The 21,861-nt window shown below is 44.3% G+C and overlaps 1 protein-coding gene across 2 annotated transcripts in view; it reads left to right on the top strand.

The window, feature by feature from the left end:
* LOC142585286 (uncharacterized) overlaps positions 1–21,511 on the top strand; it is a 48,885-nt gene extending 27,374 nt beyond the window's left edge. The window contains exons 12-19 of one of the 2 annotated variants that reach the window (XM_075695920.1): positions 190–4,102; positions 5,461–5,658; positions 6,611–6,783; positions 9,413–9,748; positions 13,006–13,187; positions 14,390–14,548; positions 17,974–18,023; positions 20,613–21,511. In XM_075695920.1, coding sequence (XP_075552035.1) covers positions 190–4,102; positions 5,461–5,658; positions 6,611–6,783; positions 9,413–9,748; positions 13,006–13,187; positions 14,390–14,548; positions 17,974–18,023; positions 20,613–20,867 — 5,266 coding nt within the window. In that variant the 3' untranslated portion in view covers positions 20,868–21,511. The remainder of the gene's footprint in view (positions 1–189; positions 4,103–5,460; positions 5,659–6,610; positions 6,784–9,412; positions 9,749–13,005; positions 13,188–14,389; positions 14,549–17,973; positions 18,024–20,612) is intronic. The other variant, XM_075695921.1, reaches the window with a different exon arrangement.
* The last annotated feature ends 350 nt before the right edge of the window (positions 21,512–21,861 follow it).

Consider the following 21,861-nt stretch of genomic DNA (forward strand, 5'->3'; position numbering starts at 1 on the left):
ATAATTCCTTTATTAAAGCAAATCTTTTTATGTCTCCAAGGTTTCTGTGAATTTATTGTAATCTTGAGTGACCTAAGTTTTAATCATCATGAATCAACTGTAAAGAACAGAAATTTTAAAATCTGCGCTCTTAGGAGGTCTTTTGAATGCTTGCACAATTTTGCACAATGTTTTTTTTTTTCTTTTCAGTTCTTCGCATTGTCAGACTGAAGCAGCCTTGGGTGAAACTGATATGACCAACTTGTCCACATGCGAGCTTACCCTGTCCTCGACCGACAGTAGTGAGGATGAGCTGACCGAGAAGATGGCCCACGTGTGTAGCCTGCTAGCAGCACTGCGTCAATCATTGCAGGGCCTTCTGAATCAGACAGCAGCACCTCCTCAGATGTTGACTACAGTTCCACGTCTATCACAGTATGCCCGGCGCGTTGAAGAAGAATACGTTGCGCTGCAGGAATCTGTGGACCTCCTCAAGAGAAGGCTGCCTCGCTTCGAAGCGCAGGAATCTCCTTGCACTGTAAACGTGGTGTCCGAGCTGCTTGTGCAGTGTGATGGAACTGTTGAGGCTGCTGCATCAGTTTTCTTCTCGCCTGCTGGTTGCCATGACAGCAGCACAGATGAAGAATGTTATGCTTCCTTTGAAGAAGAACAGAGCTCTCCTAACAAGCAAGGAGGTCTGCAAGAGCCTTCGTCTCGGCAAGAACCCAAGATGGACAAGAGTGAAGCATTGAAGGCAAAGTTAGTGGCGTTAGCAGTCAAGCTAGACGTCTTCTTGACGGCACTTGCAGGATTTGATAGCAAGGAAGCTGCAGATGAAACCGATCCCGAGATGCAAGGCAAGGAATGTGCGAAGCTTCTCGACTACCTTGAGATGTGGGCCACGCGCTTTAACGAATTTCTCGGACAAGTGAAACAAACCTCAGCTGAAGTTATGCAGATTCTGCACGATGATGCAGTTGTTGAGAATGTAAGTGAAGATAAGCCCTTCGTAGCGACAAAAGTTGCCTTGCTTCGGCAGTTTGTGCAGTCCACTCTTCAGCAAAAGGAGGACCTCGAAAAAGGCACAAGCGCTCTCCAGCAAAGCCTTTTGGACGAGCAGGCTACAGTGAAGGCGTTGAGGCAAGAGCTGAAGGAACAGGCAGAGAAATTTGGTGAACTGCAACTCGAATTGCTCTCCGTGAAGCAGCGGGCAGATGGGACTGCTGCAGCTGAGACAGAAAGCTTATTGAAGAAGATTGAGGAGTATCAGCTGACTGTCAAGCAGCTAAGCAGTGCACTGGAAGAGGTTGAAGACACACTTCAGGCCACGTATGCTGAGAAGCAGAAGTACGAAGAAAGTGCCACGGAACTTCAGGTTCAGTGCACCAGAGCAGAAGCGGAAAACCAGAGCGTTCAGTTCGAGCTCTCGCAAGCAAAGGATGCCGTTGAAAAGGCACAGGCTCAAAATGACAAACTCCTCACTGATCTCGCAGATGCCAAAGCATCCTTAGAAGCAAGTCTGAGCCTGGCTGAGCGAGTTGACGAGCTGGATAAAGAGCTATCCGAAACAAGGCGGAAGAAAAAGGAAACAGAAGAGAGGCTAGAGGATGAAAGCCGGCAGCTTGCTGCCTTGAGGTCGAGTGTTGATGAGCTGTTAGCATCAAACAAAGTGCTTGAAGAGTCTTCCATCACTCTAAGGGAAGAGCTGCAAGGTGTCAGAGCAGTGCAGGAGAATCAAGTGGCTGAGATTCGCAGCATTTGCATGGCTATGGACGTCGCCTTCACTGAAATCTCTGCAGTTGGAGACACGGGGGTGGACTTGAGTGTGCTGAGAGATGCCCTAAGCCGAAGGCAGCAGGAATTCAGCAGCCAGCTTCAGCAACTGGCAGACGAAAAGTGCGCTGCGCTGTTGGAAGTGTCCGAGCTTCGCGAGCAGTGCTCCCAGGCACATGCGGAGCGTGAGAGGCTTGAAGAAGAGAAGCGGGCAGTGATGCAGCAGGCTGAGGAGCAGGAGCTGGAGCTGCTCAATTCAGATTCCCTGCTGGAAGAGAATCGAGTCCTTCAGGCCGACGTGGACAAACTCTTGTCGAAACTGGAGGAACTGGAGGAGTTGAGGATGCGTGTTGCTTCTCTGGAGGAAGAGAAAAGCGCTCGGGACGAGCACATCGCATCACTCGAGGTGTTCCAGACTTCCGCAAGGCAGGTGCAACTGCAGCTGACTGACAAAGAGCAGCTGATAGCTGCCCTTGAAGAGGAGCTCCAGCTTCTAAGGCCCAAAGAACGCGAAATTGAAGAGCTTCGGCAGCTTGTTTCTGCACTGGAAGGTAAGCTTAGTGACCTGAAATCACAGTACGAGGCTGCCCAGAAGGACCTTGAAGGGCTTTCCCAGTTGCGAGTGAAACTGCAGTCTGTTGAGACTTCGGAGGCCGAGCTGAAGGGGCAGGTTGAGGCACTCAAGGATCGCAACGAATGCCAGGCGCAAGAGCTGAAGCAGTTGATGCATGAACTGGAATGTCAGCAGGCCTCGGCCGAAGTGTCTTGTGGTGCTCTGCAGGTGATGAGAGATCAGCTTGCACTGGAGAAAGAGATGACTGCTGTTCTTACGGCGGACGTCGCTCGGCAAGTTGCAGAAAACACAAAGCTTGAGCAGGCTCTTGAGTCTGCTCAGGAAGAGGCCAGGAGACTAGCTGCCGCTCAACTTGCCCTCGAGAATAATATTCAGCTCTTGGAAGAAGAAAAAATGTCAATAGCAGTGCTGCTAAGATCAGCAGAAGAGGAAAACATGTCACTCAAGTCTCTTCTGGATGAAAGGAATGCCATTAATGAGCGCCTTCATCAGCAGTACGAGACTGAACACGAGCGGTACGAGCAGACAAAATTCAATTTAGAGCAGATTCTTAAGGAGAAGCAGCAGTACCTGCATCAACTGAATTTGTCCCGTGATGAAATCAAGGATATGTTGGCTTCAAAGGCAGCTCTAGAAGAGGAAGTTTCCACACTGTTGCAGAAGGTGGACATGGCGACAGAAGATCGCACCCAGGCAGATCATGAAGCTCAGCGTATTAGAACCTTGTTGGACGAGAAGACGTCAAAATACGAACAGCTTCAACGTGACCTTCAGGCAGTAAGCAGCCAGCTTGAGCAGTCAAAAATTGAGCTGACACGTTTGACTACTGAACAGGAGGAACATTTGTGCCAGCTGAAAGTCGCTCAAGACGAAATTGCTGTGCTGCTAGCTTCAAAACTGGATCTTGAAAACGAAGTGTCTGAGCTGTCACAGAAGTTAGATGCCACCAAGAAGGACTGCTCTAGAGCAGAAGACAAAGTGCAGTCCATGAAGCAGACGCTGAAGAAGAATGCTTTGGATATGGAAAAAATGCAAGCGGACTTTGACGAACTTAGAGATGAACTTGAGCAGTCCAAGTCCCAGTTTGCACAGTTGGCCGCAGAACACAGAGAGAGTGAAAGTCAGCTGAGGATGGCTCAAGACGAGATCGTTAACCTCTCAGCTTCCAAGTCTGCATTGGAGGTTGAGTCACATACGCTGTTGCAAGAGTTACACATTGCAAAAGAAAACTGTGCTCGAGCGGAAGGTGAAGTGCAGGCTTTGCAACTTTCGCTGGACAAGAAAACGTCGGAAATGGAGTATGCTCAAAATGATTTTGTCATGGTCAGTCAGCAGCTTCAAGAATCCCAGTCTCTTGCAGCCAAGTACTTAGATAAGCAGAAGCAACTGGAAGACCATCTCAAGAGTGCCCAACAGGAAGCTGCAGGGGTTGCAAATGTCAAGTCATCTCTCGAACAGCAGGTGAAACAGCTGACGACCGAGGTAGAACTGACACAGCGGAAATGCCAACAGGCTGAAGATGAGGCAAGCAGCCTTAAGCAGTTACTGGAAGAGAGAGACTCTGATATCCAGTGCATCCACAGTGACCTCGAGGATGTCCGCAATCAGCTTGATAAGGCATCGCACGCTAAATCGTTACTTCAAGATGAAATGAAGATTGCTAGTGAAAAGCTTCAGGAAAGCGTGAAAAAATGTGAAGAACTTCTCGAGGCTCACAAACAGTCCAAATCTGAGCTTCAAGTTGCCCAAGAGAGGCGGGATGAGCTGGAGGCATTGGTAAGCATGAATTTAAATCTCCATTTGTCAATTATCACTATTAGCTGCTGTTGTGGGTTCTGTCAGCTCTCATTGCGTCTGCAATGTCATCTGTGGACCAGAATATTTTACCCTTACTTCTACTCTTAGAGCAGGCACACCTAATCTAGACCTCGCTCATCACCTGCTGGCGTGGCTTACGCTGGGCCACAGGTTTGCCGACGCGACAGCCAATGGTGGCTGAACACTGGCAACAAGCATTTCCATAAGGACAGGCTGAGTGCTATTGTGGCCGTTCATTCCACCTGTTTTTGCTGTCCCTCGCGAAAGATTGCCGCCGCCAACAAGTGCTGAATATTCTGGTCTATAGATGGGCACTGCCGAATCTGTGCTAGAAATTTTAACACGAGCTCCTCCCAGAAAACCACGCTGCATCTGCTCTCGGGGCCTCCAAATTCCAGAAAAATAATTGTTGCCTCCACCGTCGCGGAAATGAGCAAACATAATTGTTTGCGCATATATGAATGATGTAATGCTTTTAAGGCTTGCTTTTTGTGCTTCGTCGGGGGTCAGAGTGGCGCACCTCGAAGAGTTGGCTTGTGAAGGCTAGCTGCGTAGTGTAGCGCTCCTTCCTTGTTTATTTCATTCCTCCACGTTTCCAAACCCTAAGCCATATTTTCCTACCTTATGCAGTGTCAGTGGTGATGTTACATCAAGTGCAATACTTTGTATGTGCCAGTCATACATACATACATACATACATACATACATACATACATACATACATACATACATACATACATACATACATACATACATACATACATACATACATATGTACATACATACATACACACACACACACACACACACATACATACATACATACATACATACATACATACATGTATGCGCATGCATGCGCACCCTTCAACATTTTCTAGGAAATGGCACCTATACTATCCTAAGGGGAATATATGTGCCTCCACTTGTTACTGCGATAAATGATGTACCGAAGAGCTTATCAGTGAGCCATCTGGGCACAACAGAGCTGCTTTTCTAGGCAAAGCACGATCTCGAGATCTGATGTCAATTTAGAAAAATGGGATTGTTTTCTCTTCTCGCATTCTGACTGTTGAAGCAATACTGCATTAGGTTTAATTTTAAGCTGTAGTTGAAAAGGATAATGAGAAGCCTAGGAACAATTGAAACATAAGGACAAAATTCCATGAGTCTGATTCACGTAGCAACTTCCCCTAGAATAAACAAGAGCGTTTTGGGTTGCAACCTTGTGACTAAGGCCAAGAATACGTAGTACCAACAGTTGCCATTGACACTCTTAGTTATTTTTGAAGCCGCACGTTTGCATTTCTGTGCAGGTTGATTCATTGACGTCTCGGCTATCAACATCGGAGACAAGGTACAAAGAGCTTGAGTGCAAAATAGCCACCGCAAAGGCAACCATAAAGCGCCAGGAGAAAGAGCGCAGAGCACTGGACGCCGAGGCTGAGCAACTTCGTGGCAGACTGGCACAAGCCGAAATGGAGCTGCAACAATCTGGTGGCCCGCGCGTTCAGGTACTTGCTCTTCCCTTGTGCCTTGTCACATCTCTAGGCTACCGCATGATCTTGACTGTATACTGCGTCTTATTCAAAAATAAAAACCCGTGGAACTCGCAGTACAGTTCGACCTGTTCAGGTGGATAACTGAAGAGGCAGACATTAATTGCACAACAGATGGCAATGTCCTGGTTGCTATTCAAAAAAGTTGCTCAACTAACTTTTTAATTATTCCCTTAAAGTGCATGTTGCAATTGTGAAATCGAAGCTTAGCAGTAGCAAATAAAGTCGTGGCTACCTAGCAGGAATCTTATGACGTTTACTAGGCATCCTGCAGATAGCTGTGATTTTGACATAATCCACGAGGGAAATCGCAGAGGATCACTCGAGTGCTTCTCCTAATGTTGTCCCTGAAAGCTGTTCCACATTGCGAGACAAAGCTGCTTAAAACATCAGTGCACTTGATGGCAGATTTCATATTCTGAAAAGCTCAAGACTGTGAGATTTTGGGATCAGTGGGCATGCCTTGAGTGCTGTATGGCTTTTTTCAATTTTGCAATTGCAGTGTGGGTCCTGGTCTAGATAATAAATTACTGAGATTCATGAATAATTAATTCGTAAATTGGTGGTTATTGCATGTTTACTGATGTCTTTTGCCATGATGGTGTTGCTGAAAGTAAGCTGTGTGTTAGTTAGAGTATAGAAGAAATTTTATACTCTAGCTTCTATTTTCTATCAATGAATGCTCACAGTATACTCTTTCACAGAAGCCATTACCTGTAATTTGTCATGTATTAAGTCAGGTACGTAAGTTGCTTTGTTGCATATTATCCAACACAATATCATACTGTTATTGCGCTGTTATTGCCAGCTTTAAATTTGCGGTATTTATGTTTGGTTTGATGGTTCTTGCCCGTATCATACTTTGGCTTCAAACACACTCAATAAAACAAACAAATATATTTTGCAGGAGCTGGAAATGGCGCTTGAAGATCTGCGCAGGGAGCTGTCTGAGAAGCAAGAGAGTGTTGTTGAAGCTTGGAGCAAATTTGATTCCGTCAATGCCGAGCTGGCTCGAAGCAAAGAATCGGTTGCCTGGCTGCGCACCCATATGCGTACCTACAAGAAACGCATTTCTGAGCTGTAAGGATTCGCAGGCATTTGTCATTAGTTCAGCTTCATTCTTGAAAGCCATTTGTAGTTAAATTTTATGCCACATAAATGAAAAGGGCCGGTCTTCAGGTAGTGCAGACAGAGAAGTCTTCACACAAAGCCTTTACGTTTCGAATATGAGGCGATGCATCACGAAGAGTTCCCAAAAATGGACATTTTTAATACAAAAAAAAAAAAAAACAGCCATTATCTCTCGCTGGAAGTGATTCAGAGCCCAGAATGTTAAAAACCAGCACGGCTCACCAACACGAAATTTCAGGTTAGCTAGCGTCGACTACCTTCTGGAAATCTTAAAAGGCCATACTCTGAGATCTAGATCGTATCAGGTGCATGTTTTATCTATTGGGCACTTCCAGTGATTATGCTACCCATCACAGGAAAGGAATTAAAAATGCCCAGGTTCAAATGTGAACCTTTAAATACATTGCTTGTGATCATTACATGTATTCACAGCACAGTGAAATTTATGTACCTGTAAAATAGTGGTTGGAATGTGGGACAAAAAAAATAATGGTGAATTTCACTGGTCGATTTGGAGCAAGCTTTTTTATTGCATTCCATTAGTCAATTTGGAGCAAGTTCGCTTGTTCGATTGCTTGTTTCCTGTCGGCTTTGAGGCAGCGTGCTCTGTCTTGCTCTGCTGTTGTAGCACTGATACAGCGAGAAGTTTCAGGGCTACATTGAAAGCAGCAATCTAAAAATCACCTTGATGCCTTTAGAGAAGGGGAACCGACGGGCTCGATTTGTGGTTGATTAGCCGTAAGAATCCAACGCATAATGAAGCCAAGCAAAGCATAGGGGAAGCTATTTGTAGTTTTTAATTAACGTCTAGAAATGATAAAAAGAAAGGGAAATGAAAGTGGATTAAAAAACAACTTGGCAGCTGTGGGAGCCTCAAAGGGACATTGAAAGGAAATGTTGAGTCGAGCTATATTAGAAGGTTAAGCTTCTGTGACAATTAATGCATCGTTCATAGCAAGAACTTGAGTTTTTGCAAGCGGGAAAAGCAAATTGAATTTAATTGAAAAGAACAAAAATAGAAAATTGGAGCTGCACCACCTTTTAAGGACCATGGCACCTTTCATTTTACGCAAGCACTGGCCAATTCAGTTATCGGCAGAGAGGGAGGCCATGTGGGGATCACATCAACTAGTTCATTAAGGTGCGGGCGATTCAAATTGAGGAGTAGCAGCTCAGGTGGCAATATTCTACGCAAAAAAGTCATGTATAGGCAAACAGAAAGCAATGATTGAGGCAAATTATATACGAGTCTAATCAGGTCTAATATTTTCCTTTAGTGTCTCTTTAATGATTGTTAAAATTCTAGACACTGAGGAGATTGTGTGTCATTTCCAGAATATGCCGTGCGGGTGAAATTTCTGCAATAATCGTGCATTAAGAAGAAGTACATGTAGTTTGCTTTCAGGTTGCCAAAATTTGAATGCATGCTCTTAGATTTGGGCAACTGCCCCAGACCGGCCAGCAGAATAGACAGACTTACCACCTTCAGAGTCCTTGTGCAGCAGACATGGCAGTGGCATGACGACGGTGGTCCTCGTTCCTTTCCTGTTGTTCTTGGGCTCAAGGCAACATATTCATTCTCCAACATTTACAAAATGTTAGTGGCCGCTGAAGGACAACATTGCTGAGGAGAATTCCAACGGGTGGATGCTTTCAGTAAAGCTGGTGGTTGCGTTTCCTCAGCTCCACTCCTCCGCTAAAATATTTTTATTCTCACGTCCCAGGCCTTGTGACCTAGAAGGCTAAGCGGGTTTGTCGTGATACAAACATGTTTCTTACCATAGTTGCCCTTCAGCTGGACTGCTAGTGTCGGTATGCTTTGCGGCAGTGAAACACGTAGTCTAACCCCTTCTCGCCCTATGACTCCTGTAGGAATGATAATGTTTTACAAAAAATATCTCATTGAGAAAGACAAACAACAAAATTATTTTCAGTAATGTGAGTGTTGGCAGTACTTATTGTACTACATGCTTTGTTAAAGTTCTTTTTTACTGAATGTAAATATGTTTTCTCCTCAAACATTTTGGAGTCTGCTGTCTAATGCTTTATAACCAGCCTCGTATGGCACAAAAATGGTTTTCGAATAATCTGTGGCCATATTTGTTCCATTATGATTGTGAACTGGGAAGCCCGAAGAACAACATACTTCTTACAACACATTTAGTTTTTGGCAGTTCACGAGAAATATGCCACCTCCGATTCGTTGCCAAAAACCTGAGCTGGAATCTTTTCCTTTATTTTTTTTCCCCCGACTTGTCATTCAGATGCATGTAATGTAAAATTTTCTCTTTGTTCATAAAAATTTGACCACGAAGGTCCGATGTTTAACTAATCAACAGAACTTGAAAAAGGGGGTATCATCGAAACACAAAGGACACGCACACAAGGAAAAGGTGTTAGACACGGACGGACGCTGGACTTTCAACTGTTCATTCAAATTCATCATGCACCAAATGGCCCAAGACCTTGCGCTAATGCACCTAATTAACAGAAACCAATTAACCAGGAAGGGTTAATTGGACTATTCACCACAAATGTGAGAATTGATGTGTAGTGTCTGTGCCGGACTGCATTGCAGGGAGAAGAAGCCCAGTGGCCATGTGGACGATGAAGATAAAGAGCAGGGTCCAGGTGCTACTCCGGCCACGCCTGCCAAGTCTGTTCCCACGGTGATGCAGCAGCCGCCCATCGTCACGCAGCTGAGTGTGTGTGCTGAGAGCCCATCCAAGGCGGAATTCCGCATGACTGTTTCGGCGCTCAGGAGCCCCATGTCTGTGACTGGAACTCCGGCCGCAAAGCTCTTTAAGAGAACGTTGTCCAAGCCGGTCTCGACTACCAAGTCCGCCACAGACGGTCTCCCGTCGGCTACTTCGAAGACGACGACAATGAAGCGGTCACTCTTTTCTCAACCACGGTATGGTTTCAAAGCAGCATTTTGAGCTAGCAATAGTTTCTTTAGATTGAAAAAAAAAAATGAAATGGAATAATTCAGTAAATCACACATCTGGTTCCTGAACCAGTTTGGCTGGTGATTGATCCAATACCTAAATACTAAATCTCAAAACGCAATGCAGTTAAATCTCGATATAACGAAGTTAGTATAATTGGCAATTTGCTTTGTCATATCGAAATTTCGTTACATTGAAATTTGATCTTTTGTGCAAATACGTACAGTCGCCAGTGGGTTTCCTTGATCCTCCAAACTATCTGGCTATCGAGAAAATGAATTTTAGATGGGAGAAAATGAAAATAATTTTGTTGAATTTGAGAGTTGCAGACGAAAGACAAGGTTTCATGCCTTGTTGACGCTGTCTTCACATCGGCTATACAAAGCGAAGCCAGTCACACCTTTGTGTCCACTCTGTCCCCGTGGCTGATAGTTTTGCCCGCAGTGGGACGATGCTATCATGAAAGGCACCTGCAGCTTTGTCTGCCTCTCAATGCAATGTGTCTCCGAAACTCGACATTACGCAACCTTCAACACCACGCCATCTCCGATCCCCCAGCCTTAGCACGTGGTAGAATACCCCTAAAACTGGGCACGCGAGCTGCGTATTCACTCAGCCACGCTGACAGCCATGCGGCAACAATCCCCCCTTGGCCCTTACGCGCGCTTTATCGCGTTACCGCAAGTTTGCTTCCCTCCCCTTCTTCCCCTAACTTGTGAATGGGGAGGTTGCGCTTGTCAATCACCAGCCTTCTGCAGTCACGCTCGCACATTGTCACTTGCACCTAAACCACACACTAGTCGGGGCGCAATAGGATCTTAACACAGTTGGACTTTATAGGAGACACGACGCTGCTCCATTTCAGCCGTCGCTCTCAGCTGCGCGGTGCGTGATTTGAGAGGTGTGTTTACAAGCAGCCGCTTGTAATTTGACCTTCTGCTTCTACGAAGTTTCCATTTTTTTTGGCTCAGTATTCCTTTGCGGCGGCAGTGAAATTTCATTATATACAGTTAAACCCCAATGTAATGAAGTCGGTAAAGTCTGAAATTTGCTTCGTTATATATAAATTTTGTGGTATTAGAATACGACCTTTTATGCAAATAAGTACAGTCGCTGATCAATGTTTTTTTTACATTGAATCCCACAAGGCTTTCCCAATTTATCGGGCAATTGAAGAAAGCAAATTTGAGTAATGATAATAATAATGAAAATCAATAAAAAATTCCATTGGATTTGAGTCGGCAACGAAAGATATGGTTTCATTCTGTGTTGTCAATATCCTCTCTTTGGCGGTACAAATTAAGCGAAGCCAGCCATTCTTCTCTATCCACTTTGCCCCCGCAGCTGATAGTGTAGCCCCCACAGTGGGACTTTGATAAGACTATGACAGAATGTGATGCTGCTCCGCTTCGGTGGTCGCTGTTGGTCGTGTGGTGCACGATTTGAGAGGTACGTTTGCAAGCAGCCGCTCATAACTCAGCCATTTGGTTATCTGTGTCCACAGAAGTTTCCATTGATTGTCTTGATATTTCTTTGCGGTGGCAGGGAAATTTTGTTATGTTAAAATTGTATATAAAGACACTTTGCTACATTGAGGTTCAAAATACATGATGTTCTTTGGAAAAGAAGGTATAAAATGCTAATACTTCATTGTATGAAGCGTTTCGTTCTATAGAGAATTTCATTATATTGAAGTTCGTTGCATCGAGTTTAGCTGTACAAACATAAAGGCATAAGTAACACAAAAACACGTTATGAGTAGTGTTTGCACGGAGAATACACAGAATGTGTGTGTGTGTGTGTGAGAGAGAGAGAGAGAGAGAGAGTTCAGGAACAGGATGTCAGCTTTTGTAATCATAGGTTAGAGCACTGTGCATCTACTCTACGTAGCAGACCGCAAGCTAAATGAAACAGCAGTGTTTGCTTCGTGCACGATAGGGCTAGATTGTGTGCCCACACCCTTTCTGGCTGTGCTGCGTGGTATGGACCGGCTTTGTGCTGCACCAGCTTGACCGACTGATAGTAGCCGCATCCAACTTGCACATTTTGAAGTGCTGTCGTTAACTAGACGGCTACGAAGTGAAGTCTGTGAAGGCATCTAACCAAGAGAGGTCAGGAGTGAGCGCGCGCTGGCCAGTGCGCGTGTGGTCCGAGCTTAAGGTTCGCGTGGTTCGAGGCTAGTTGAATGTTCAAAACTAGTCAAAATTAGTGAGACGCGACGGCTACGACACCGATAAGCAGAGTGGCCAAAGTTTAATTCCTATGTGGGCGGCTGCGGCCGAGCGTGAGCAGACAGTGGTCGGCTTCTTCTGGAAGTGTGTAATTATTATAGAAATTCGAAAGCATATTCTTGCTTACTTCAGCCTGCTTATTAAACTGCATCAATAAGTATACACGTAACAGTAGGAAGAAGCACATTGATCCAAACACCGTTCTTGATTGATGTCAGGTATTGGCCAATAGCAGCCGCACATGGGAAGGCACCATATTACGAAATAAAGTGCCCGACATAGAGCGAGGTGCAGGCTTCTGTTGAAAAGAGAGCGTTTGAGAGAAAGGTGACTTCGCACTCCGCTTGTGAGAGCCATGCGCTGCGCACGACCACAGAATTTGGCTGGTATGTTCACAGGAGCGTATGCTATCCACGTACTGCGTTTTTTTACCAAGCCCGAGGGATGGTTCAGGGCCCCTTTAAACCAGAGCGCCTCCACTACAGCACTACAGTGTCCGTCAAAGCCCACTGTGCAGTTTTAAGGCGTTAAAACTCAAACGCACTCGCCTGGTGTGCCCTGTACAACGGTTTTTGTCTTTTGTATATAATATAAAGAAGGGCTGCTCCAGGGTATACGTGCCAACAATGGCAGCAGGGAGGCACCACAGTGCGCTGGGCCAATAGGAACGCAGCCGCTACCTGGTCTGCACTCTCTGCTGTGGCAGCCAACGGGTGTCAGCACATAGACTATTCTTGAATTGTTCTTGCAGACCTCGGTTTTCCTAGAGACTTCTGCACCAGCCAACTATTGCATTTGGAAATTGTGACGACTATTTTAGTCTTCTTTGGCTGACCATGTTTTCGATGCACGCCCGCTAGCGTTTTGTGTCAGTCTTCCAAGTTTCTTATTGTATCACTCCTCGTGAGGGTGGAAGTGTTTTTGTTTGTTTTGTTTGCTAACTGCTGAGGAACAAGGGAAGCGTGACAGTTTAGAATTGTCCTCCTTCACAGTACCCATTCCCCTTCTGCCAAGCCGCGGGAAGCGACAGTCAAAGAGGCGCCCTCGGCAACTTCCGTGTCAGGAGTTATGACAAGGAACCGCCGTGCTACGACTGCATCCCAGACTGGCTTGGGACGGGAGTCAGCACTTCGCTCCAAGATTGCAACACCAAAACAGCGCACTGTGCCCAATTGTAAGTACTATGCTGCAACACTTTAGTAGACCTGCAATAGAACTGAAAGCTTGGCAACTGGTTCATTGTTGCGTTCCAGCACCACAAAAGGCTAAAGACTCAGGGGCTGAGGGTCCGTGCCCACTTTTTAATGTCTTATCACTATTAATTGTAGAACGCTACAGTATGCCAGGTAAATGACACTAGCAGAAACATCTTGGTGTTGTCTCATGGAAAGTGCTGAGTCATTCATGGCAAAGCAGGTAGAATTGTGTGAACAACATGACTCCAGGTAATTTTTACCATGAAAGAAATGCTTTAGGCTGGCATCTAGCAGGTTGTGCCTGCTGACGTGACCATTGGTATTTGCAATTTGTGCATTGGACGCAAGTCCGTTTGTTGTGCAGCCTTCTAGCAGTCGCCAGTGTGAATTCACCTTGAGCTCTTGACTAGTGCTAGTAACATAGTGTATGGCTGGCACAGACTTTGAGCTAACCACTCTTCACTCTACCTTTAAATATTTGCACTTGTAGAGAGGGCCTTTCCATTGGAGTCTGTCACTTCCAGAACTTTCCTTTACCTGGCAGGCTCAGTGTTCAAAGAGCCCAACGTACATAATTTCATATTCTTATGTCGTGCCAGACTCCCACATGATGTGAATGTTGGAGCCATGTGCCAAGGCCTCCCATAGTGCTGCAGCAGTGATCATCGCTGCTTTCGTCATGACTTAGTGCAATGTGCTTGTGCCAGCTGAAGATGCCAAACGTAATGGAGTGGTAGCTGGACATGCTTATGAAAGCAGTTTATGCTCAGCTGTCGCTTCAAGCTCATGTGCATTGCAGAAGGCTCCACCATACCGTTTAATATAACATATCTCTTGCAGCAAACATTACTTTATGATTATGAAACATTATGAAATAATTATGAAAACATTTCTGCCTAGGACATGAATGTCCGTGCTCCATAAATAACTTGCTATGATGCCTGTTTCTACCATCAAGTTTCGGTTTCAGTCCCTGGGAAGTGGATAAGTCATAATGCTATGATACACTTGCTCCATGATACGTTGGTTTGTGCGTACTGCAAAGATGCTGTACGCTGTCTTCGAGGAGCCAGTGTTCATCAGTTCATGTTATAACTGTGCTAATTGTGTCTGTAATGTGGCCCGCTCACTGGCTGGGCCTGCCTTGTGTGACACCTGTTGCGTCTTGTCGTGGGCCCAGCATCCTCAGCACAGGCATCTGTCATGGACAAAGAGAACGTCAGTGATGCCTCCAGGGATGATGCGGCTGCAAAGCGTAAGGCGCAAGAGTCTCCCCAAATCCATCCAAACACGAGGACCCGGAAGCAGTTGGCCGTTGGACTGTCTCCTTTTGGCAGGGGTCAGTTGTTTTTTTGCCACACACCCGAGAAAAGGTTGCCACCGCGGCTGGCAGCTTGCTCGCAGATGAATGCTGCACCTCTCAGCTTTGCCTTTGTCGCACGGAACTTGCACTCATGCTCATATCCAGAATGCTGTATATGTGTCAGCTGGTCTGAGCAGTAATGCTTTCCTTTTCTTTCGGTGGTAGTGGTAGTGGTGGTGGTGGTGGTGGTGGTGATGGTGATGCTGACAGAGCCGGCATTTTGGAGATAATCGGGTTGTCTAGAAGCCTCCATTCTCCCTCAAGCGAGTTGCCATTTCTGAGCAAGCCTCCAAAACTGAGCAGTTACTGTTCAAAAGAAATGCACTTTGTATAATGAGCAGTATGCAGGTAATGGAAAGCCGTCAAGTAATTTTAATCTGCTTTAACTTCCTGTGAAATAAGAAAACGTGACCAGAAGTGCCACGTGGCTAGTGGGTATTTTTGCATGTTTAGATGACAGGACGGTAAGCTTCACAAGCATACTTACACTTGGCAGCTTTAGTCGGACATTTGGGACTTCTGTACATCGAGAAAAAGGCACCTCCTTAGAGTTTCCTCAAAGACAATGCAGCACATTGGCGTGGACATGCAACACTCAGATGAAGAACTCTAATTCAAACCAGGTGGTGTGCTATCATATTGGGCACCTGTTGGCAGTCCAACCTTGTGACCTACCGGGTGGCGTAGATGACGCACAGCAACGACCCCTGTTTAATAGGTGCCGCTGTTACAAATTCTGTGAGACGTCATATCACCGTTGCAATAACAAGGTTGCGTAGGTTACATCTGATGGGTAATGCAAGAGCGTTGCGACGCTTCGTGTGCGTCAGGTGATATGTATCTGAGTGCGAGTACTGCATGTTGGAACTTTGGGAACGCATCTTGCTTGCTGCATGTTCCTTGCAACTTTCTGCAGTGGATTGTGGATTTGATTCCTGGCGCCGCTGGCCACATTCTGACAGAATGTACTATGCTCATGTATTGTGGTGTGCCTGGTGGTTCAACAACCCCAGGTGGTCGAAAGTTAATTGCGTCTTTTGCAGTACCAGTTTTGCATTGGCACATATGTTAAGAGAGTAACTGACATGACATTTTCGACTTTATTTATTCCATTAAGTCAGTCAGTCAATCAAAAAAGTGTATAAACCTTGGAAAAATACTGGTGAGTGTCTGGGTGCACCCTAGATAACGTGCTATAAGGTCTGTTTCTACAATCCAGATTTGGTTTCAGTACCTGGGAAGTGGATAAGTCATAAAGCCATGTTACACTTGCTCCTTCCATTTCTATGTGATAACTATGGCCCCACCCACGAGCATAGCCAGAAGAAATGTATGAATTGCACTCATTTCTTTTTTTTATGAGCAACATCATCATAACTAGCCTTATTGCTTCAGGACGTCATATAACATCGATGATGCCAGGTCCAGCATTTTGAGACCAACTTTAGCATAATATAAGTCTTTCCCAACATTCATACTGGATAAGAGTAATGTAGTAGAGTTTCGACAACTTTGAGCGTACCTCTCACAGTACTCCTTTAAACTCCATTGACCAATCAATGCATGCAGCTTGCTATTGCACCTGAATGCTCCATCATAGCTTGCTTACTCTGACTGTTTGCTTGATCAGGCCTTGCTGCACATTTATGCCGCGGCATTATTATGTCCTAGTTTTATTGTTCTTGGTGTCGGTGTTGTCGTGCCATCCTGTATTTGTGGTGCATGTGAGCACGGGCTGTCATTGGGTCTCCCGTAGTGGCACTAGCTCAAGCCCAAGTTCGTTTCTCTGCCACTCCTTCTTGGCCCCCCTTTTCTTTAGTGCTTTGCCTTGCCATAGTATGTTGCATGGAATATAATGTGCTCAGGTGTGTTTAACTGTGAAGCGTTTCCTTACAGCCAGTTGGAGAAGAAAGAAGAAGAAAAGGTTTGAGTATTTCCTGTGCTTCAGATCATGCAGCCTTTATAAAAAGAAACAAAGCCACTGTGCTCTGTTTTATTAGTAGCAGGCAATGCTGTTGAAATGAGGGTGACTTTTTCCTGTGGTGTGCATTCATGACCAAATTAAAATGTCGCATATGATAGAAGTCGTAACACATTAGAGTAATGTCATGGACGGCCTGTAGATCTCAGCTTTAGACTACCTCACTACGAAATGCATAGAGCCATGCACTTTTATGGCTTTGTTATGCCTGTACAGATTCTGCAGCACTATGCCTTCATTGGCAACTGGTAGGGGCTAGTAGCTCACATGTTGAGAGCAAAATAGAAAAATAGTATAGCCATGATAAACCAGCATAATGAGTACTAATGAGTGCTGCAGATTTATACAACCCAACAACAAGGTGTGCAAAGGGTGCTAAACATTTGTTATCACACAGCATCGTCTGCTAAGTATGAAATGGAACATGAACGTTGTGAAGTCCTGGCTTTGTGTTGTGTCAGTGAATATCCCGAAGCTAGAATGCTCTGTCGGGGTTAAAGTTTACTCATAAAAAAAATAAAGAAGAAGAAGCTGAGTAGACATGCTTGAGTTGGCAGAAGCATTGCCCTTAGCTTTCTTTTGGTTATCCTTAACAAAAGCCTTTACATTGTTAGAAAGAAGTCCTTGCAAGCCGCGCAAGCCAGCGCTAAAGTTGGGTAAACTCGCTCCCTCGGAGGGCAGAGGTGCCTGAAGCCATGTATTGACGATGGAGTGAGTTGATCCCAAATGTTCCAGTGAAAAATTTGAATGTGCTCTGAAGTGACCAGTTGAAAATTAAGCGGATTTGGGCAGTGTGAATGGATGAGGATCATAGTGGGAACAGACAGCACGTGAGCCATTCCGCCCCCCTTTTCGTTCATGTCCCAAGGCGGCTACGAATCCACACCAATTACTTTATCTGTCCTCCTTGAAAATAAATTTACTGCAGCAAAGGAAGAAGAAATTCTGCTCCATTTCGACCATTGTAATTCACCATTAGATATCATTTCTAAGAGTGCTGTATGTACTCGATTTCTCTAATGTGCACTTTTTTTTTTTTTCACCGAAAAATTCACTGATGTGTGACATTCACGTTAGGACTGAGTATGAAATGAAAAATGCAGCAGCTGGTGCCCAAATCTTGCGCCCCAGTCTTGAATCCCACCTTGGAGGCCTCGGGCAGGGCTCATGAGTGATGCCAGTTCATTGTGGCTCGGATGCAATAAGTTTTCTTTTTATAAGAGAAAGAGAGAAAGAAAGGCAATTTCTTTCCCAACGTGAAAACCTGGTGAGGGAGCAATTGGCGATATATACTGCATTTTGCATTTCTTCAAGTTTGAAAGATCGAGGTGTGCGTTATGTTCGAGTAAGTACGGTAGCATATGTGAACAGTAGTAGGCATGCCTGAAACAACTGGTAACCGTTTTGCTTTTCTCTCTAGACTCGTCAAACATCCGACCCAGGACAGAATCGACAACATCTTCCCGTGGGGTGAGTTTGCATCACCTACTTTAATATTTCATGTCGCATGCTAGCATATTCCACCTGCCGTGGCTGCTTAGTGGCTTTGGTGCTTCGCTTCTAAGCACGAGGTCGTGGGATCAAGTCCCAGCCACGGCAACCACATTTCGATAGAGTTGCAATGCAAAGACGCCCGTGTACTTGGATTTACGTTCATGCTAAGGAACCCCAGGTAGTAAACATTAATCCAGAGTCCCCCACTACGGCATGCCTCATTATCAGATTGCGGGTTTGGCGTGTAAAACCCCATAATTTAATTTTTTACAATTTTTAGCATATTCTGATGTTTCGTAAATACAGAACTAAAACTAACGGAATTCAGGCCAGCCGCACAGACAGCTTACACAAAACATAGTGCATTGTGCCGTATTCTTTACCTACTCGCCTTACTCGTGCGTTCCTGGTGAGTAGGGGTATTGTGCAAATATGCAAAACTTTCAAATAAAGAATTAAATAGTGTCCTATTCATTTCGGTTTTTAAAACGAATACTCACTATTCGTAAATGTTTATATTTTTCTAATCTTCGAATATTTCAAGACATCAACTTTTCTCAAACGTCAAATCGGAGCAAATTAATATACAGTAAATTTTCAACTCCCCAGGCATAGTATAGACATAAAACATGAGAACTTGAAACAGTGAAGCAGGCTATCTTGCTTTGGTAGCCATACTTTACAGGTTGTACAGAAATCATTCACGCTTTCTGAAGAGTTCTGTGCATGTAATGAGAGAAACCTGCTAACATTAAGACTACTATTATGTGAGCATCGTTTTATTTTCAAAAGCTGTTTGATATCTGATTCAATTTGCTTCTGGCACTATCCTATTTGTATTCTATTTGGTCTCTAAAATCACCATTCACACACCCCTAAGCGATGAAGAAAATTAGCGCAACAAAAAGTCAACGCAGACAGGAAGGGAAGGCAAACACAAGCGCTTGTTTTGGTCTTCCCTTCCTGTGTGCATTGTCTTTTTGTAGCGCAAATTTTCCTTGTCTATAGTGCAAGACCAATTAGCCCAACAATTCATTATTTGTTACCTATGCGAATGCATTAGTAAGCACGCTACTATACCTACATATCCTCCTCAACATGAACTGTTGGTAAAACACCTACTACAGTGGCTCAATAACTATGGTGTTCTGTGCAGATAAGTATGTGCTCCCATTTGGGCCATCACTGAAGCAAATTCAATAAAGTGTAACGTATTTAAAAACGAAAGCTTAAATTCTTGTAAACTTCGGGACATCTTCTTGATTTAGGTTTCCTGTTTTTCACAAATTACCAAAAATATTAAAATTAAGCAAAATTTTAGGTATTTCAGTTCTGATTGCATGGTAACACAGATGTCATAATTCTGCAAACTGAATCTCTTAGATCTGAAGCAGACGAATGATTCTTGCGGCTGACTTTCGCAGATTCTACAATAGCAAAGTAACAATTTCATGTGAACTAAAAATGGATATACCTGTTCTGTAATCTGTGCTGTTCACGTAGTTGCAGAACTGTGCTATTGATTTTTTGTGAGTTGTGTGCCCTTTGCTTGCTTTCATGATTTCTTGTACTGCCCTGCTGTGGTCTCTTACTGAGACTCCATTATCTATAAATAAATAAAATAAAGTAAATAAATTCTAGATTGGCACCGAGCTTGAATTGTGCATTTCCGGCTTCAATCTTTTGTCAAGCTTACTGACTTTTTTTTTCAGCTTTTTTTAGACTATTTGAGGAAGTGAATAAATGCTCTGCTCACAAATAGAACTTGTCTCATTTGACTGCAAGAGATTTCATCAAAATTAATTCATCAGTTCTTCAATAAGAGTATTTCTGCTTTCCACATGTATTTAAAGAGACAAGAAGTGCTCACAGTGAGTTAATGCTCCTTGTTAACTATTAGTAAAACATGATTTATATATATATAAAAAAAAGGTAAGAAGAAAGAGGTGACTTCATGCATGATATAATGCCGTAGATTGGGTCTGAGATAGTTAGGTATTCTCTTTTTTCCAAGCAGACATTGGGATGATCAGTCCATCTGCTGTACTACTTCTTAGTGCTAATGTCTTGTTAAATTCTATTCGTATACTTTTCAGATGCAACAATCATTTGCACGAGGCCCTTTACACAGGGCACATGCTGGCCTTGTATCGCGAACGAGCTTGGCAAAAGCAGTTATGTAAATTTCAGCTGGCATGAAACGAGATGCACATAATTGATTTGGAATGGCGCATTGTCGCCTTATGTTTTTTGTTATTATTATCATCATTATTTATTTATTTATTTTTTATCATTGGCATGCACGACCCTTTACTGCCTCACCTGGCACTTCCCTGTTCACTGCGAATGCAAAACAAGAATGTCTGTCTGAATGAATTCATTCACGCGTCATTGTTTTCCACCGCAACAGCAGGGTGTGAACTCTCATCAAAACAGGCTGATTGGCAATCAGAGACACCTTGTTGTTCCGGGTTCGTCTGTGATGCCGCTAACCATCGTTGCCAGTTGATTTAATTAATAGCATCTCTCCACTGGTTTTCAATCCGTGTCCTTCCAAACCGGCAGCGTTCGCAGAGGGTTCAGCAGCTGAAGCAGCAGGCGACGGTTGAAAAGACTGCGCCAGCCCGAAGTGCCTCTCCTCCTGCTGCAGCTGCAGCAGCAGCTCCGTTACCAAAGACTTCTGCTCCACCCCGTGGTGCTGCGAGGAAGCCTGCAACCGGCGTGATGACCCGGTCGCAGCGAGCCAGTGCCGGCACTGCCGAGTCTACACCAAAATCGGAGCGCAAAGAAGAGGAACAGGCCGACTGCAAAATGCAGTAGTCCTGCCTTTGTCATTTCATAGCATAATTTCCATTCCTCTTCCGTGTGCTTATCAGCCTATCGTGAGCCTGTGTCTGTCAGGTTAGCTTGGCTAGCGCTGGCCTTACGCTCTTTATTGCTGCTCGTTTCGTGTGCTTTAATTATTCTCCATCCTTGGGCATCCTTCTTTTGCAGCCAGCATAGCGCAATAAGCAGTCCCAAACAGTTGAGCGATGAAGAAGCAGACAAAATTGGCGCTTTCCTATCACAGCTCCTTTGCGTTGATTCAACATATACTAGGAATCGGGACTTTCTTACTTGGTATTGGGACTTCCTCACTTAGCACTCTAACCCTGTAATGTATTAGCAGAAGGATGCGAACGAGACAGATAGACAAAGTGTTGTTTGATGTAATGGTGCATTTGATTGCCTGAATTTTTAGCATCTACTCAAGTGCCGCTGTTTGTCTTCAGCCAATTCCTTCAGAAAAAGAGTGAGGCTGCAAACTCAAGGAGAGTAGGGATGTGCTTACTGTGCGACTTGTTTTTTAATGAACTCTCGCTGCTGCTGCCATCGTGAAGAAGCTGGTTCATTAAGTATTATCACTTGTGTACAGAGAATTGTATTGGGCATAAGGGCGACTGTAATACAGGCACCTGTATGTATGTATGGCATGCACATATCTTTGGTTTTATATTATTTGTAAGTTTCTATCTTTGTGTATTTCATAAAAAAGATGGCCAATTTGAGCATCATTTGACCACACAGATATCGCATTCTAAGTTATATAACCTTATGAATTTTCATCTATTATCTGTTCTGCTGTTTGTAGTCTTTCTTGATTCATTAAGGATTGCTTGCATTCACAATCATGATGTACTTCATAATTTCATTGATATTTAAAGTTTTCCAGGTTTGAAGTTTCTCCAGAAACTCGAACCAGTCTTTTCTTTCTTTTGTGCCAAGATAGCATGCACCACGATCTTGTACATTAGATTTGCTGGTGCTGATTCAG

Source organism: Dermacentor variabilis, chromosome 6, assembly GCF_050947875.1.
Source record: "Dermacentor variabilis isolate Ectoservices chromosome 6, ASM5094787v1, whole genome shotgun sequence".
Classification (NCBI taxonomy): domain Eukaryota; kingdom Metazoa; phylum Arthropoda; class Arachnida; order Ixodida; family Ixodidae; genus Dermacentor; species Dermacentor variabilis.